General features: G+C 39.0%; 1 protein-coding gene across 1 annotated transcript in view; it reads right to left on the reverse strand.

Moving 5' to 3' along the window:
- Positions 1–20825, reverse strand: part of LOC126335975 (sodium channel protein Nach-like) — a 212351-nt gene that overhangs the window by 13843 nt on the left and 177683 nt on the right. The window contains exon 10 of the mRNA XM_049999452.1: positions 6469–6628. Coding sequence (XP_049855409.1) covers positions 6469–6628 — 160 coding nt within the window. The remainder of the gene's footprint in view (positions 1–6468; positions 6629–20825) is intronic.

Below are 20825 nucleotides of genomic sequence, written 5' to 3' on the forward strand. Positions count from 1 at the left end.
GAAAGATGGAAAGAATATGTATAGAGGGATTACACACAAAAAATTAACTTGGAAGACAATATTATGGAAAGGGAAGAGGAAGTGTATGAAGATATGAGAGATATGATTCTGTGAGAAGATCTACATAAGAACATGGCATCGGACACCAAATGTGCTCTACGAAGCAGAGACTAGAAGTTATCACTACTCTACACAATGACTGTGTACTGCCTGCTCTGATTCACAAAGCATGATTCATATCCAATCTTGATAGCCTGATGGCTGGGCTTCAAACCTGTAAGACACTTTTCTGACAAAGTGGCTGTTCTGAAAGATAGGCCATCTGGGATCAATGTGGTCACACATATGCATTTATTTTTTTTAGATGAGGACTCAATGAGAAGACCATTATACTACACTGTGGCCATCACTTGCCAATCTCGTACAGATGATTTGAGGAAATATTGTGGAATACACAAAACATGATCCCGTGGCAGATCTGAGATCCACTGGGAAAGCCTGAAGAATCACATCATGCCTTCAGCAGTTAGTGGCATTTTAATCACATATGGAGACGACACATTTCTCATAACAATCTGTCTTCTCATAAGAGAATAGCTGGAAGAGAGAATTTCTTGAAACATAACTTTTACAAACATATGCATTAGTAACAACTACTTATAAAAGCTGTAAAATAACATAAATTCAGTTGAATGCAAATAAAACAATTAAACCCTAGATCTACATTTATATCTATCTTCTGCAAACTGCCACCATAAGTGAGGCAGAGGGTATGTTACATTGTACCAGTTATTAGGGTTTCTTCCCATTCCATTCACATATGGAGCATGGGTAGAATGATTGATGAATGCCTTTGTGGGTGCTGTATTTACTCTAATCTTATCCCCATGACCCCTATGTGTGCAATAGGTAGGAGGTTGTAGTATCTCCCTAGAGTCATCATTTAAAGCCGGTTCTTGAAAGTTTGTTAGTAGACTTTCTGGTGATAGTTTATCTTGAAGAGCCTGCGAGTTCAGTTTCTTCAGTATCTCTGTGGCACTCTCCCATGGATCAAATAAACTTCTGACATTTGTGCTGCCCTTCTATGTATGCTTTTAATATCTTCTAGTAGTCCTATTTGTTATGGGTCCCACACACTTGAGCAATATTCTAGAACCAGTCACATGATTGATTTGTCAGCAATCTCCTTTGTAAACTGACTGCCCTTCCCCTTTGTTCTACCAATACACCGAAGTCTACCACCTGCTTTACTTACGACTGAGTCTATGTGATCATTCCATTTCATTTGCCTACAAAGTATTACACCCTGCTATTTGCATGAGTTAGTCAATTACAACAGTGACTGACTATATTTTTTCACTATGTGAAGCGCACAATTTTACATTTTTGAATATTTAAAGCAAGATGCCAATCTTTGCACCATTTTAAAATCTTATCAAGATCTGACTGAATGCTTATATGCCTTCTATCAAACAGTACTTCATTATAGATAACTGCATAACTGCATTATCTGCAAAAAGCCTGAGGTTACAATTAATATTGTCTGAAAGGTCATTGATATACAATATGAACAGCAAGGGTCCCAACATACTTCCCTGAAGCACACCTGAAGTTACTTCTATATCTGACAATGACTCTCCATCTAAGATAACATGCTGCATCCTCCCTATCAAAAAGTCCCCAGTCCAGTCACAAATTTCACCTGACAATAAGCATAGGAGTGCTATTGAGTCAAATGCTTTTTAGAAATAAAGAAATATTGCATCTACCTGACTGTCTTGATCCAAAGCTTTCAGCACGTCATGTGTGAAAAGTGGGAATTGGGCTTCACATTATCTACAAGGTGTACAACTTTGCTTCCACCGTTTGTCAATAAGTGGTGACAACAGTAAGTAGTGGTCGAAAGAGACAGATTGCAGACATCAGGCAGTTATCTTGGACCTTGGTCAACATAATCTCATTCAAACATTAGTCAGTTTGTGTATGCATCATAAAGTTGTTGTTGATTGAAAATGTCTGTTGACAAGCCTAATTCTCGCCATTTGTGGGAGGTGTTACTGTTTTGTTTCAATATGAAGAAAACAGCAGCTGAGTCTCATTGATTGCTCTCAAGTATGTGTGGTAAGGATGCTGTTAGTGGAACAACATGTCATGAGTGGTTCCAATGCTTCAAGAACGGTGATGTTAACGTCGTAGGCTGGCATAGCGGTGGAAGAGAGAATGTTTTCGAAGATGTAGAATTGGAGAAATTGCTGAGTGAAGACTCGCATCAAACTCAAGAAGAATTGGCATGATTAGTGGGAATGACATGGAAAGCCGTTTCAAAATGTCTCAAGGCTATGGGCATGATTGACAAAGAAGGAGCTAAAACCAAGAGACCTCAAATGGTGTTTGAGTGTTTGTGAACAGTTGCTTCAGAGGCAAAAACAGAAGGGATTTCAGCATCGCATTGTGACCAGGGATGAAAAATGGGTTCATTAAAATAACCCTAAATGCAAAAAATCATGGGGATATCCTGGCCTTGTTCTGCATTTCGTGGGACCAGCTTAGCATCGTGTACTATGAGGTGTTAAAACCAAGTGAAACAATCTCAGGTTCTCGTTATTGAGAATTAAAAGACAAATGGCCGCAATACAATGAGAGGCACGATAAAGTGATTTTGTAGCATGACAACATTCGACCCCACGTTGCAAAAGAGTTCAAAACATACTTGGAAACATTAAAATTGGAAGTCCTACCCTACCCACCATATTCTCTAGACATTTCTCCCTCTGACTATCACCTGTTCAGATCAATGGCGCATGGCGTGGCTGACCAACACTTCTGATCTCATGAAGAAGTCACAAATTGGTTTGATTCATGGATCACTTCAAAAGACGATCAATTTTTTCAACGTGGGATTCGTACACTGCCCAAAAGATGGGAGAAAGTAGTGTCCAGTGATGGAAAATACTTTGAATGGTACATGTGTAACCAATTAGCTTCATTAAAGTTTCAAATGTTGGGGGAAAAAACGGTGGAAGCAAAGTTGTACACATTGTTTATTTTCGGAATCCATGCTGTTTGCAAGGAGGAAGTCATTCCTGATGTTCGAGCTCAGAATATGTTCTAAAATTTTACAGCAAATTGTTGTCAGCAATCAAATGGCATCACTCTTAAGACTGGAGATACATGTTCAGCTACACAACAATGTACCATGACTTGATGTATACACACTTATCATCTAACTGGCAATATTCTGATAAATGCTGGTCACTTTTTTCAGAAAAAGCTTCCAAGCAGCATGAAAACATAGATTAGAGAGGAAAATACTATTAAAAATAAATTAAAAGCTTATTTAGGTTCATTGTTTCCATACAGTATTAAAAAGAATACAGGAACTGGATGTTAAACATTCATAATAAAACCATATAATATATTCATCAAAGTAAGCAACTACTCAGTATAAGCTTTGGTTACTTTGTGAAAATGTTTGTGATTTTCTTTTTGGTCATTTACAGAAAGCAACATCCTGAGGTGGCTAGAAAAGAAGATCAAGCAAATGCTAAGATAACAGAAAAATAGAATCTGTAATCTGAGAGGAGAACAGTGTTTCTGCTGCTGTGTATTAGTACTAATTTACTCCAAAGATTGTTTTCCATTTTATATTGTGTATTATCGATGCTGGTTATTAGTCTTATCCATGTAAAAATAGTCTTTTTATCACTTAAAACATATTTCTTAAGTTTCTGTATCTGTAGTTAATTTATATACAAACTAGATTTTATCTCAAGGCTTCGATAACATATGCATTTGACACATATATTGCAAGCATCTCTTCCTGCCTCCTCTCTGTGTCCACCACTTCTATCCCCTCCCTCTCCCCTCTGTCCACATTATTCTCCCACCCCTACTGCCCATCTCCTCCTCCCTACTCCAACTGTCTCTTCATCTCCTTCTCCTCCCTCTCTTTGTACATTTCCTCTGCCCCCACCCCTCTCCAACTACGTCTTACTACCCCTCCCTCTGTCCATATCCTCTTCCCCATCTCTCTGTTTGTCTCTTCTTCCATGCTTGCCCTGTCCATTTACTCCTCCCCCCTCTCTCTCTATCTGTTCATCTCCTACTCCACCCTCCCATCCTGTTCATATCCTTCTCCCCCTTTTTCTCTATCTCCTCCTTCCCCTCTCTCTGTCCATCGCATCCTGCTTTCCTTCACTGTGCATCCTCTCTTGCTCCCTTAGAACCCTATCCATCCCCTCCCGCCTGCTCTCTCTGTCCATCCTCTTCTGTATCAATCTGAACCTTCCCGCAACCATGCTCATATCACACATATAGACCTCAAAAAACAGATCAATAAAGCAGACTCAAACACAATAGCATGTTGTGCTGGGCAGCCTAGACATGGGGGTTGGAAAACAATTACTTGCTCCTGACATGTAGGCTGCCCTGCAAAGTAGGTCGAGAAGGCAGATCAACGGAAAATGGAAATGAGCATTTGGCATCATTGGCCGGAAGGCCCCTTACGGGCAGGTCCGGCCACTTTGGTGCAGGTCTTATTACATTCGATGCCACACACCTGCGCGACAGATGGGGATGAAATGATGATGAAGACAACACAACACCCAGTCCCTGAGTGGAGAAAATCCCTGACCCAGCCAGGAATCGAACCCGGGCCTGTAGGATGGCAATCCATCACGCTGACCATTCAGCTATCGGGGCGGACTGGCAAATCAATACTATTCCCACACAAGAAAACTGTTGTGAAGGACAGCCTATGCAACAGGGGCTTGGAAACACACACATGTCTGTATCTCCGTAAATATTAGAGTTTGAGTACTATAAACTGCTTTATGTTGGTCCTCTCATGGCAAGGAGTTAATATGTCAAATTTGGCCCACTTCAGTCCAGGGACCTGGTTGGAGTTCTTACAGATAAATAAATATGCTCAGCCATGTGTGTGTGTGTGTGTGTGTGTGTGTGTGTGTGTGTGTGTGTGTGTGTGTGTATTGCAAATTTTGTTTAAAGCTGTATGAACATATCATGTATATCACTACAAAATATGCTCCACAGTACTACTCCCAACATTTTTAGAAATGTTAAAGGAAGCAGCTTGTTAAAAATAAGAAAAAGAAGGAAGGTACAGCATGCCTCTTGTAACGCAATTTTAGTACTATATTTCTGTCTAGAAAACCTGAAATTAAATATGATACAAATGTAGTAAATGCAGAAGAGTCAATATGCTGAGCTACACAATACTTTTAAAAAAATTTTATAACTCAATAGTGATGTTTCCATCCGCACTACCTTCTTACATTTTTGTCGTTGTAAATCATACGTTAATATTATGAAAAGGATAGATTGCTACTCATCATATTGCGGAGATGTTGAGTCACAGACATAGCGCAAGAAAAAGACTGTTAAGAAACAAGCTTTTAGACAACAGGCCTCCATCCACACACACACACATATTCACGCAAACACAACTTAAATGCACACTACCACCATCTCTTGCTGCTGAAGCCATATAATGAGCAGCTGCCCATGATGAGAGAAGCAATCTGGCTGGTGAGGATAAGGAGGAGACTGGGGTGGGGAGGGCGAGGGATAGCAAGATAGGGGTGAGGGACGGTAAAGTGGAGTGGGAACAGGGAAGGTGATATGTGAGTGAAGGGCAATGACTAACAAAGGGTGAGGCCAGGGGGGTGTTATGGAAATGTAGGACATATTGCAGGGAGCATTCTCACCTGCACAGTTCAGAAAAGTTGCTGTTGGTAGGAATGATCCAGACGGTACAGTCTGTGAAGCAGTCATTAACATGTGTTGGGCAGCATGCTCAGCAAGTGGGTGATCCAGCTGTTTCCTCAACACAGTATGTTTGTAGCCATTCGTGCAGGCAGACAGCTTGTTGGTTGTCATACCCACACAGAATGCAGCACAATGGACACAGCTTAGGTTGTAGATCACATGACTTGTTTCACAGGCAGCCCTGCTTTTGATGGGATAGGTGATGCTTACGACCAAAATGGAGTAGCTGGTGGTGGGAGGATGTACAAGACAGGTCTTGCATCCATGAATCTAGGCTATTACAGGGATATGAGCCATGAGACAAGGGCTTGCGACCAGGGGTTGTGTCGGGATGGACAAGAATATTGTCTGGGTTTGTTGGGCTGTGGAATTCCACAGTCTGAGGGGTGGGAAGGATAGAGGGTAGGACTTTCCTCATCTCAGAGCATGAAGAGAGGTAGTCAGAACCCTGGCAGAAAATGTGATTCAGTTGCTCCCACCCTGGGTGGTATTGAGTCCTGAGGGGAATGCTCCTCTGTGGTTGGACGGTGGAACTTTGGGAGGTAGTGGGTGACTGGAGAGATACACTGATCACTCAGCACTGGATTCTCTACAAATTTTTTGAAAATATGCACTTAATTTCTGTTATTAACTTCCATTTCTACATTAGCAATACACAAGTTACAGCTAACACATACTTACAAGAACTCATCAGGCATGAACTGACTGGCTTCGAAGTCACCACTCGAGTACTGTACATCATACTCTACAACATTGCACAACGAAGGGCAGTGACATGCAATTGAGGCATTCATTTGCTTCGATGGACTCTCATCCAGGTGACGGCGAGTTCGCAGCATATCTGGAATACAAAAGTGTTATGTACTACTGCGCACCTGAGATGTGATTAGTGGTTTGTAAGTACAAGTCATGAATGGTGCATTCTCTTGAGAAAGGAAGCTGTTGTAGTTCTGTTGATGTCATGTATATCCATTCATTCATTCATTTCACTGACACATCAAGTTCTGTCAATCCAATAATGGAAGAGAGCCTTCAGCAATGTGGAATGAGTCAAGTTGTTCACTAACCAGCAGGGGCCACCACAGCTGACTACTTCTGTTAAGTGTACTAACAATAAATTATGACTACTGCTAATTTACTCAACTGATAATTATGGTACATCATTTTAACTTATCACAGACCATTACTAGCTATCTGCATACTGTCAAAGTTGGGACACATCTAATACCAATATTAGACTTATTCAGAATGTATGTTCCTGAGTCAAAGTATTTAGATATATTGCAGAAGAAGTTGCTATTGAGGTATTCTTTTACATTGTGTTTAAATATTTGGGAGACTTTTCAGTTTCCTACCTGATGTCCACTGTCAACCTGTTATACAGACTTTTGAACTAGAACATAAAACTTCATTCTGAACTTTAGAAAATGTTGCAGAGTCCTTATGGAAATTAGTTCTACTTCCAGCAATGTCACTGTGAATTGCTGCGTTCATCCTAAATCCACTCTTGTTGTTAACCACTAACTCAACCTGGCATGTAAATGTAGAATCCATAGGTATCTGCAAGAAGTTTTGCTATCAACTTTACTCAATATTCTTATTGTACCCTTCTGTAGAATAAATATATATTTTTTTCACCTTAGCCTCAGTGCCCAGAACATTATGCCATAAGAGAAAACAGAGTGAAAGTGTTCAAAAGTACATTAGCAATATTGTTCACAGGTAAGCAGAGTGAGGGAGATTTCTGAGTGCAAAGCAGGCAGTGCTGAGCTTTTTGATTAATTTGCCCACATGCTCACACCAACCCAGTTTACTACACTATGTGATCAAAAGTATCCAGACATCTGACTGAAAATGACTTAGCAGTTTGTGGTGCTCTCCATCGGTATTGCTGGAATTCACTATGGTGTTGGCCAACCCTTAGCCTTGATGACAGCTTCCACTCTTGCAGGCATAAATTTAGTCAGGTGATGGAAGGTTTCCTGGGGAATGGCAGCCCATTATTCATGGAGTGCTGCACTGAGGAGAGGTATCAATGTTGGTCGGTGAGGCCTGGCATGAAGTTGGCATTCCAAAACATCCCAAAAGTGTTCTATAGGGTTCAGGTCAGGACTCTCTGCAGGCCAGTTCATTACAGGGATGTTATTGTCGTGTAACCACTCAGCCACAGGCCATGCATTATAAACAGGTGCTCTATCGTGTTGAAAGATGCAATCGCCATCCCCAAAGCAAGAAGGTGCCTAAAACATCAATGTAGGACTGTGCTGTGATAGTGCCATGCAAAACAACATGGGGTGCATGCCCCTTCCATGAAAAACACACCACAACACCACTGCCTCCGAATTTTACTGTTGGCACTATGCACGCTGATAGGTGACGTTCACCGGGCTTTTGCCACACCCACGCTCTGCCATCAGATTGCCACATTGTATACTATGATTCACCACTCCACACAATTTTTTTCCACTGTTCAGTCGTCCAATGTTTATGCTCCTTACACGAAGCGAGGCATCATTTGGCATTTACCGACATGATGTGTGGCTTATGAGCAGCCACTTGACCACGAAATCCAAGTTTTCTCACCTCCCGCCTAACTGTCAAGTACTTGCAGTGTATCCTGATGCAGTTTGGAATTCATGTGTGATGGTCTGGATAGATGTCTGCTTATTAAACATTACGACCCTCTTCAACTGTCGACAGTCTCTGTCAGTCAACAGACAAGGTCGGCCTGTACGATTTTGTGCTGTATGTGTCCCTTCACATTTCCACTTCACTATCACATTGGAAATAGTGGACCTAGGAATGTTTAGGAGTGCGGAAATCTCACGTACAGACGTATGACACAAGTGACAGCCAATCACCTGACCACATTTGAAGTCCATAAGTTCCACGGAGTGCCCCATTCTGCTCTCTCACAATGTCTGATGACTATTGAGGTCGCTGATATGGAGTACCTGGTAGTAGGTGGCAGCACGATGTGCCTAATATGAAAAACATATGTTTTTGGGCTGTCTGGATACTTCTGATCGCATAGTGTATCTGTCTGGCACCCAGGTACTTCATACTGATCTCTACGTATGGTACCTGTAAGTCAATTTTCTTTGTTTGGAATTGTTTAATATGAGTTTTTGAAAGATTAGTGGTTAAGGTGTAAGATCGCTCCATTAGTCTCTTGTCTGCATCTAATGTGGACATGTTTGGTTCTTTTATCAATATACTTGTGTCATTAGCAACCATTACACTTTTTGAAGAATCCTCCAATGTCCTCAGTAAATCATTTATGTGGTCCAAGAACAGGCATGGGTCAAGAACGAAAACCTTGTTGTACACTGAATTTAATGTTTCTCCCACTCTAAATTCAGTCTTACTCCTGTTGTATTATTTGCTAATGTAACCCTCTGTTTCCTGTTGTTAAGATAAGTCTACATACATGTAAGGGGAAGGCCTTTAATACCATACTATTTAATTTTACTTTTACAAGTTTTAGATCTACACAATCAAAGGTCATGGCAAAACTACAAGAAAGGCCAACAGGGTAATTTTTATTGTTTAGTTCTACTAGAATTAAGTTCATGAGATCATATACTGTATTCTCAGTGAAGAAAATTTTATGGAAGCCAAAATGAACAGCAGTTAAAATGTTGTTCACAGAAAGATGATTCAGTATTCTGTTGTAAGTAACTGACTCAAACATTTTCAGAATACAGCAAGGAGAGATATGTGTCTATAATTAGAAGTCACTTTCTTATCTCCACTTTCATATATAGGTGTAATTACTGCATATTTCACCTTTCAGGAAATATTCCTTGAATCATTGACTAATTACAAAGGTAACTCAAGGGTGGTACTACCAAGTCACCACAAGATTTTAGTACCCTAGATGACATGCCATCATGCCCAGAAGAGTTACTACTGTCTAAGGACCTTGTCATTTTTGTGAAATCTCTAACAGGTCAGTTGTCAAAAATAATGTGTGGCAGTGAAGTAAGCATTAACTGTTTAAGTAAGTTTAGTATATCTTCTTTTGATGGAAAATTTTTTGTCTCCCTGTTATCAGCTACTGTTATGAAGAATTCATTGAATTCAGTAGCCAGTGCTTTTAATTCTGTACCATCTGTTTTGCTGCTACTGCCACCACAGAGTTCAGTATCATTTGTCTTGCTGAGTTTGTTCATTTTGTGCCTAATAATGCTCCAAACAGTCCATCCCTTGTTCTTTGAATTTTGAATTATTTTTGCACAGCATGTGATTTTTGCCTTCCTGTTGGCATGCTGAAGATTTTGCTACTTCTTTGCAGTAAACAACGTTTTCTCCTCCTAGCAAAAGATATTTTGGTCCCAGATGTTAGCCACTCACTTTCTTGTCTTCCACTGAAAATGTGCCTGACCCACTGTACGGGAAAACTGAATTGACAATGTTGTAAGAATATTTTTAGAACAAAATTATATTTCTCATTTATGTCTTCCAATTTTTCATCTCCTCTTGGCTACGGAGAAGAGAGACTCGCTGCTACATTTGTGAATTGCAGTAATTGTGAATGAGATGTCAACACACTCAGCAACATTTACATTGCAAGGGATGGAATTTGTGTACTGTGTGCCTCCCCATTCACTGGACACAGTATTTAAGAGATTAAAAAAATACATCACTTCAAAAATTTGTGGTACTAGTTTTCTGGGGCTATCAGGATATTTTCTGGAACTGTCAGCAGATCATACTCGTTACTTTCACATGATGTGAAACAACTAACAGTGGCAAAGATTTCTACAAGTCTTCTTGATATGTTTACAATGTTATATCAAGCCACCACAGCGGCAATTTTGGGACCTACAACAATGCACATTTGTCTATTTTCAGGCTCGCACATATCTGACTGTGCACTGACCGAGACATACTTAATAATAGTATAGTGTGGGCCTACGGATTTAACATTCTCTCTCTCTCTCTCTCTCTCTCTCTGTGTGTGTGTGTGTGTGTGTGTGTGTGTGTGTGTGTGTGTGTGTGTGTGTGTGTGTGTTTGTATGTTTTAGATGTTTTAGGCATACACTCCTAGTCAATTCTGTTTTATTAGTGTCATAATGTACTTAATCTAAATCATTTGATTTACGTAAAGTAGACACACCACAATTTTGTTAAAACTTCACCCTGAACATGAAACAACTTCCTAATAATAACACATTAAATTTATAAACAATAAAAACATCTAATACTAAGTTTCCTGTCTGCTCCTAACATGAATGCCTAATCCACAAACAGAGCCCAGTTTGTCAAGAGCAGAACACTGATGGAAGCTGGATATGAGAACAAGAAAGTTCAAATACAATGCAGGGTTGAAACCCAATATGCAGAATGGTATGATTAATAGCAGCTCATGCAACAGTCTGTACTAGACTGCATCACATCTGACAGCCTATCCCCACTACTGCGAGTGGCTCAGCCCACATGATATGCCACACATGCCCCTGATGGTGATTGTTGATTCTGATCTGGAGTACCTCTCAGTACTGTCAATATTGGCCATTTGAGGGGATATAAAATCCCTTGCCCCAAAAATTGGCATATATGGACATAATTGTCCAAGTTTTATGCAAGTGCTGGTGGCAGGGGGTGGGGGGAGGTAGGTGGAAGGAGCATTAAACAACAGACCACCCCACTGACAGATCTGGAACTGTGAACCCAAGGCTGGCCAACCCACGGCCTGGCTGAGAACTGTGTGGGCAGTGGGGGTGGCTGTGCAGCAAAGGCAGCAAACTGTGTCAGTACAACAGGGTATAAAAATGGAGGTGGGTTCTTAACCCATGTTACATTTTCTTTGCAACAAAACTTTTATTTTTGTTTTTTTTAAATATCTTTGAGATCATTATCTACGTGACAACGTGTACAGTACCAGAAACCTTGAATATTTACTCAGGACTTAGCCAACTTGACTTTATTATTCAGTACATTCACTTAGTTAATTAGAAGCCATTGGTGTAATAAGTTCACATAAAAACTGTGCTAACTGCAAGATACTAGTAATGTAAAACTTCATTCTCATTGTTCACATGTAAACTTATACCCAGTTACTAACTTTTTGATAGAATAGAGGAAAAATACAGATAAATAATTCTGGCATTTATACAGCTAATGCTGGAAATATGTCAGCAACTTTTGCACTAATTTAGTTTGAGAATAATTAACATTTATAGTTAAAACATTGTTACTGAAACAGACTACCATATTTTAGTATATAAGACAGCAGAATTTAATAGCAATTACTGTTTTATCTAAAATCCTGCATTTAGAAGAAGTTTCCCTTGCTGTTCATTTTGTCAGAAGCACAAACTTGGCTTTTCATTCTTACTAACATGTGCATGATCTTTTAGTAGTAATCTCTGTCTTATATATTACCCTGTGTTTCACCTTTATGCTCTCAGGCTTTCAAGACTCATCCTGTGCAGTCCCCACCAGTCAGTCTTTCCTTCTTACCCCGTCCAGTAAGTCTCCCCTGACCTGGGGTCCTGGGTGACTTTTCCGAACTGTATCCCTTTTCTTAAAGCTCTCCAGTCCTTTTCCTTCACCCCTCTTTCCTTCCGCTTTAACTCTTCTACCATAAGAAGGAACCACTGGCTCTGAAAGTTTGTAAAAGTTAAATCCTTTTGTGTGCGTGTTCCCGTGCTGAAGCAGGGTGAGTAGATTTTTTATCTATCCACTTACATTATATTGTCAATACATCTTTAACTATAATCTGCAAATAGACAGCAGACAACAATCGCTAAAAGTAGTCTTAATTATTAATCTTACACAAGAGAGCGTCTAGGAACCATTTTAGTTGGTCTGCGGCAGGTTGTGAAACAAGCGAGACCTGTGACTAAAAAGTGCAGTTGAATTAGCACAAATTACAACTCATGCAATGTGCCGAGTTTCATCTCAATTCTATTCTTGAGAGTTTATACAATGATTGTTTTTCAATGATTGACTGTGAACTAATAACTGGTTTCACAAACTGTTTTAATCTTCAATAGTGCTTGCTGTGACAATAAGATCAGACTCTGAACTGTGTTATTTCTAAATGATGTTCACTGTGCAGAGTGTTTTCATTTTGATATGACTACCTGCTTGGAAGGGCAGTTGTAATTAGTGACTGTGTTAATGATTTACTTTCCAGAAGTAAACTTTGGTCACTTCAGTGTTAGGTTACTGCTCTCAAACAATCATATTATGTGACATCAATCAAGTGTAGTATGTGGATTACCCTGGAAACTTATACTGGAAACCAAAACTACAGAATAATTATGTAAAATAGAATCAGATTAAGCATAGTGGGCATCATATAAATCATATAAGTTTCGATAAAAAGTTTTGGGATGCCACAAGGAATAGTAATCCATCACAAAATAAGTGTATCGGAAAACAAGTAAGGAATCCAGATATGGGAATAATATTGACAGAGAACTATTTTGGAACCAATTAGCAAAAATCACTATAATGTTATGCCCAAATTGGTGGAATGATACAAAAAAGAAACTGGGTGAAAAATGAAACTAACAGTGACCTGCTTTTTAGTACTAGTGATGGAGATACAATGAAAACTGAAAGGGGAGGGGGAGAATGGAATGAAATTTTAAATATGTTACAATTGATTTGTTGTATGAAGTTTCTGAAGAGAAGAAAGATGAAAAGGACTTGAGTAGTCCAAAGAGAAGAACGGTGAAAAGGAATTAGATTGTCCTTTATTAAAGTCGAAGTAACTCAGTGAGATGGTAATTGCATAACTGATACCGGGAGTCCTACTTGTTGAATTTAAGAGGAATTTAGGAATAAAATCAGGAATGGCAGTAAAAATTAGGGAGCCATTGGGAGACAAAATAAATTAGTAAAAAATCAAGAAGAGAAATTTTTAGTTGATATACATAAATAAAATGATTCAATTGTTTTAGAAGGAAATAGTGGAAAGAAAATTATAGAAAATAAAAAATGGGAATATATATTCAACATCTAGAAATTTAAGAAAGAATAAAGAAATTTCATTTAAAGCTAAGAATTTCTGGTTTTTTAAAAATGATATAACTTTTCAAGATAATAAGGTAAACTTTTCTCAGAACTTGAAAATCATACTGTTTCCGACTGAAAAATGGAGATCTGGTTCTCTGTAATCAGGATTTGCCGATATTTTGAGCTATGTGCCTATTACATAATGTACTCCTAGACTAAAACATAATTTTTATCTGAACTATACTATTTAAACAAAAATTACATTTAAAAAAAAAAAAGTATTTCAATAAACTACCATTTATCTGTGTGAGAAACCAAACCTGTCACCACAAGCCACAAACAATTTCTGTTTGTTACTGTCACTTGAAGTACCCAAATGTTATTTGGTGGAATTCTTGAGAATGAATATATAGAAGACATGCTTTGAGGAATGTTGAGAGGAAGAGATCCCTGTGATATGTAAATATTTTTTCTTACTGTCTTTTATGTTTCCAATGCTCATTTGTCAGCAGTCTCTGGAAAAAAAGACTGTAAATATACCATAACTGGGTCACAAGAACTCTGTGTGACATGGGTATGGCAAACCAGGGACACTGACGCTCTTGCAGTATTATTTCTAAGGTCTCGGCTTCTATGTCTTTCTCTGACTCACCTATTTGTCTTTACTAGATTATTTTCTAATGTCATCATATCTTATTCTATGTTGTATAAATAATTTTGTAGTAATTCCATTGAAGTCATAAGTTAATATGTTGATCTCACAGTGCTAATAAAAATTGTGCTGAAGTGCAAATGATAACATTTGAGAACAGCTAGTAATGTTGAAGGAGATAATATGTAGTTAATGCTCATATAAACTGCCAGAATATGAAACCATATCGACTGTAAAGAAATTTTCTGTTTATGAAGCTAATCGAAGAATTTTTACACTTTATTCGAACATAATACACCCCTGATCCTATCTGCCGACATAAAGTTTTTATTATACTGTATAATACCTATCTTAAAATTAATAGAAGGTAAACACCTTTGAATTTCTGATACATTGAGTGTGGGGAGTCAGACTGAAAACAGACTTTACTGTCACAATGCAGATAGAGTTGCAGTCTATGTTGGCTGTGAAGTTATGCTTGTCGCGAGAAAGAAGTTTATCAGAGGAGGAGTACTGTCAGATCCAGTGAATATGAATATAGTGAGATGCTTGAAAAATCAGTTGCTATGTAATGTATTTCTTCAGTAAAAGTATGTGGTATAAACATGAGTGAGGTATGTAAACTATATGCAGAGTGTTATTCGATTAGAACTTTATGAGGATGATGTGTATGGCACTATGAAGAGAACTGATAATGTATTTTGTGGTTTATGTGACACTACGGTGACGAGGTTTACAGGGAATACTGAGATGATGTTTGTGATGTATACTGCAATGACATTAGGGTTAATGATGATGCTAGGCTGAGGATATGTTAGAGGCATGTTGTTGCTCTGTTTTGTAATTAATATTATGTTTGTTCATGATTGTATGCTGTGTATTATTAAGAAAAAATGTATTAGTGGATTAGTATTATTTGTTGAAGTAAAATTTTGATCATGCTTAAGCTCATGAGTTACATAAGTAATTGCTGTTGGTATGTAAATCTTGATTAGGAATCTCACAGGGCTGACATAAGAATAACTTGAATAAAAACAGCTAGAATGTTGGAGATGTAGAGATGATTTCAATGAAGCAGCTGACTATAAATAATTAACAACAAAGCATAAACCTTGAGAACTGTCTGACTAAGAGTTTATGGCACTGAAATTAAATGAAAATAAGTTGTTACTGCAGAAAAAAATAATTAATATTCACACTTTGAACCTGAGAACTACATACAATACAACACTCTGAGATACATTAAACAAATAATTTACAATAAGAACTATTTATGAATGGACAGTATCTTTATTTGATATATTCTAAAAAAGGAAGCTCTTTCCTTTGAATTTGTGATTTGCGTGAGTAAATGATGTTAATGAAAATGATTTCTATACCTGGGAATTTTAAGTAGATTTTCTTGCTCACTATATGGATCTCCAAGTATTATTTGTTAGCATATGTGGAAAATTATAAGAAACTGAAATGTAAATACAAGATGTAGAAATGTTGTGAGGGAGAGAACTGTGCCACATTTGACTTACCAAGCGGGAAAGCGCCGGCAGACAGGCACATGAACAAAACACACAAACACACACACAGAATTTTATATATATATATATATATATATATATATATATATATATATATATATATATATATATATATATATATATATATATATATATATCATCTGACTCATCTGTCAGTAGTCAGTTTGGTGAAAGTTGGAGAAAGTGGTGAAATATCACATTGGAATGAGAAATATTAGGTTATTTACATATATGTAATACTGATCTTTCTTATGTTTGTTTTTCATGTGTACTCATTTAATTTAATGGTGTGCATTCCTGATGTAGAAGATTAAGTTATTATTTAGCAATCTTCCAGTCGATTGGTACAATATATACCAAGTATTTAGAATTTCTTGTTACTCATTTCTTTTATTATTTCCATGAACCATGTGCTCTCCTGAAAAAAAACTGTAAATTTATGTACATAAGAATGGGGGAGGAGTTGGAACTGAAATGGGATTACATTCCCACCCCTATCTGAAATTCCTTCCTTGTGTATATTTTATTCTCACTCAGCATCAGTGGTAATTAAAATGCTTCTCTGCTCTCACAATTTAAGGGTGGCTTTTTAGAATCTGTAAATAATATTTTGTTTTCTCAAAATATGATGTTTTCTCAAAATATGATGTGATTGGGATTGAGAGTGACAGAATGGTATACTAGGATTGTACAGAGATTGGATAGTGATGGAACACCACTGTAGGATGTGGGAAGATCCTGGGTAGGATGTCACTCATGTAAGGGCGCAATGATAGGTAATCAAAGCCCTGATGAAGGATATGGTTTGGTTGTCCCAATATGAGGTGGTATTGGGTGGTGAAAGGGGCATTTCTGGGAGGTGGTGGGACGACTGGGGATATGTGGGGAAATGGCACGGGAAATCTATTTACAGACTAGGTCTGGGGATAGTGCCTGTTTGAAGACCTTAGTGAGACATTCAATATACTATGCAAGGGAGATCCTGTCACTGCAGATATGCTATCCCTGGGTGGGAGGGATTTATTGGTGTGAAAGGGATAACAGCTATCAAAAGACAGGTACTGTTGGTGTTTGGTGGGAATAATATGGATAAATGTGTGGCTGGAGCCATCATAGGGAGTAGTTCAATGTCCAAGAAGGTGGCACACTGGCTTCAGGAGGACCGGGTAAAGTGGATGGGAGAGAAGGCATTGAGATTGTGGAGGAATGTGGATAGGATGTCATGGCTCTGAGTTCAGATCATGGAGATAACATCAATGAACCTGAACCAGACTAGGGGTTTGGCATTTTGGGAGGCTAGGAAGGTCTCCTCTAGATGGCCCATAAACAGATTGGCATAGGAGGTTGTCATATGGTTGTCCATGGCTGTGTCACAGATTTGTTTGTATACATTCCCTTCAGAGGACAGTTCATTAGGATAAAGTTAGCAAGCTGTATGTGGAATGAGGTAGTGGGTTTGGGGTCTGAAGTTCATTGGGAAAGGTAGTGTTCAATAGTGGCAAGACCATGGGCATGAGGGTTATTGGCGTATAGGGAAGTGAGATCAACAGTAATGATTAGGGATCAGGAGATAAAGTGGCGGGGTTGTTGAAGAGTCGATGAAGGACCTGGTTGGTACTCTTTGTCGTGGGTGGCTAGATTATGTGCAACTGGTTGGAGCTCCTGGTCAAAGAGGGCCAAAATTCCTTCAGCGAGGACACAATAACCAACTACAATGGGGAATCCAGGATTGTTGAGTCTGTGGAATTTGGGAAGCATGTAGATCATGAGCATGCAAGGTGTCATACAGATAAGGTGGGAAATGAATTCAGGGGAGATGTTCTGGGAAGTGTCTAAGGATTTAATCAGGGATTGGAGGGGATGAGTCTGCCAGAATTTATAGGTGGAACAGACTGAAATTGACAGCGGCCTTCTGTCAGATAGCCACTGCACTTCATAACAACAATGGTGGAACCTTTCTCTGCAGGTAAGATGATCAGGTCAAGATTTGTTTAGAGGTTGTGTATGCCTGTCCTTTCTTCTGCTGAAAGAGTGGTGTTTTGAAGAAGGGGCCTGGTGAAGGTTGGTGAGACCAAGTTGGAGGCAAGGAATTCCTAGAAGGTGACCAAATGGTGATTAAGTGGGAGGGGGAGGGGAGGATCATGGTTGAATGGTGATATGATCTGGAATTAAGTTGGCTTTGGTTGGAGGATTGATGGTGTAAAAGTGTTTACATTGTAGAGATTGGAGAAAGGAGAGTAGATATTTGACAAGTACAACATGGTTAATTTTGGATGTAGGGCTAAAGGTGAGCTGTTTGGATAGCACCGAAACTTCTGTGGGGTTGAGAGGGTTTTTGTGAAAGATTAACAACAATGTTAAGAAAATGTTTCTGCTCTGTATTTGGTGGAGTGTTGGTAGAGAGTTTTGGAGGATGTGGGAAGCTGAAATGGTCAGCTAGGCACTATCTGGGTGCTATGAGGGCTTGACAAGGAGGAACACTGAGGGTAGGATAGGGGTTGGACAGTGGTGCCCCGAGGCAGCAGTAGGATGTCAGCAGGGTGGATAATTTATGGAGGTGGTGTCTGGAATGTTCTTTCCGGTGATGGAGAGCAAGCTATTCAGCTTCAGAGATGTGATGCATGTACCAGGTATTCCACAGTAGCAGTATGTTGTGGAGGGAGCAGAGGTGGTTCTGGGATGGAGATGTGATAGGGATGGAGATGTGACCTTCACCTGGCCCTCACAAACATTTAACTGATGAAAGAAATGCAGCAAATAAAGCAGGCAAAAAGGGAATACAAAAGCCTAAAAAATGAAATGGGCAGAATGTGCAAAATGGCTAAGCAGAAATGGCTAGATGACAAATGAAAAGATTTAGAAGCATATTTCACTAGGGGAAAGATAGATACTGCCTACAGGAAAATTAAAGAGACCTTTGGAGGAGAGAAAACCAGCTGTATGAATATCAAGAGCTCAGATGGAAATCCAGCCCTAAGCAAAGAAGGGAAAGCTGAAGGTGGAAGGAGTATATAGAGGTTACATACAAGGAAAATGAACTTGAAGGCAATATTATAGAAATGTAAGAGGACATAGTTGAAGATGAGATAAGAGACATGATAGTGTGAGAAGAGTGTAACAGAGCACTGAAAGACCAAAGTCAAAACAAGGCACCATGATAGACAATATTCCTTCAGAGCTACTGACAGATTTCAGAGAGCCAGCCATGACAAAACTCTTCCATTTATGTGTAAGATATATGAGACAGGCAAAATACCATCAAACTTAAAGAAGAATGTAATAATTCCAATAAAAAAGAAAGCATTTGTTGATAGATGTGAAAATAACTGAACTATCAGTTTAATAAGTCATGGTCACAAAATACCAACACGAATTCTTTACAGATAAATGCAAAAACTGGTAGAAGCTGGTGTCGAAGAAGAGCAGTGTGGATTCTGGAGAAATGTAGGAACACATGAGGCAATACTTATCGTACAACTTATCTTACAAGATAGATTAAGGTAAGGCAACCATATGTTTATAATATTTGTAGACTTAGAGACCACTTTTGACAATGTTGACTGGAATACCCTCTTTGAAATTTTGAAGGTAGCAAGAGTAAAATACAGGGTGCAAAAGGCTATTTACAACTTGTAAAGAAACCAGATGGCAGTTATAAAAGTCAAGGGTCGTGAAAGGGAAGCAGTGGTCAAGAAGAGTGTGAAATAGTCTTGTAGACTGCCCCCAATGTTATTCAGTATATACATTGAGCTAGCAGTAAAGGCAGCAAAAGAAAAATGTCTAGTAGGAATTAAAGTTCGGGGAGCACAAATAAAAATTCTGAGGTTTGCTGCTGACATTTTAATTCTGTCAGAGACAGCAAAGGACTTGGAAAAGTAGTTGAATGGAATAGACAGTGTCTTGAAACCAGGATACAAAATGAATATCAATGCAAAACAAGGAATTAAATCAGGCAATGTTCAAGGTATTGTATTAGAAACAAGACACTTGAGTACCAGATGAGTTTTGCTATTAGCGCACCAAAATAACTGATGATGGCTGAAGCAGGGAGGATATAAAATGTAGTCTGCAATGGTGAGACAAGAATTTCTGAAGGAGAGAATTTTGTTAAAATCAAACATAGTTTTAAGTGGTAGGAAGTCTTTTCTGGAAGTATTTTTATGGGCTGCAGCCATGTATGGAAGTGAGATATGGATGGTAAACAGTTTAGACGAAAAGAGAATAGAAGCTTTTGAAATGTGTTGCAACAGAAGAATGTTGAAGATTAGATGGGTAGATCACATAACTAATGAGGAGGTACTAAATAGAACTAAGGAGAAAGAAATGTGTGACACAATCTGACTAGAAGAAGGGATTGTTTGACAGGACACATTCTGAGACATCAATGGATCACTAACTTAGTACTGGTGGGGAGTATTGGGATTAAAAATCATAGAGGGAGACCAAGAGACGAATGATGTTTGAGATGGCTCAGGAAGTAAAGCAGCCATTGAAATCAAAGATCCTTTGTTCAGCTACATTAAGTGTCACAGGGTGGGCTACTTTGCTCTTGGCCACAGCTTGGTGGAGGCTGTTCATCCTGGTGGACAGGTGGTTTGGCTGTGCGATGACTGCAGCAAGGCTGGTATATGACATGGCTGCTTTCACAGGTGGCCTGACCTCTGATGGAGCAGGTTATGTCTGTGGCAGGACTGGAATAGGAAGTACTGGATGGGTGGACTGGGCAGGTCTTGCACTTGGTTCCTCCACAGGCAAAGGGTTGGCATTGGGAATGGCATAGGATGTTATGGAGGTTGGGCGGGCAGTGGTACCCCACTTTAGGATGGATGGGAAGGATCTTGGGTAGGATGTCCCTCATTTAAGAGCATGATGATAGG

Source organism: Schistocerca gregaria, chromosome 2 (genome assembly GCF_023897955.1).
Source record: "Schistocerca gregaria isolate iqSchGreg1 chromosome 2, iqSchGreg1.2, whole genome shotgun sequence".
Classification (NCBI taxonomy): domain Eukaryota; kingdom Metazoa; phylum Arthropoda; class Insecta; order Orthoptera; family Acrididae; genus Schistocerca; species Schistocerca gregaria.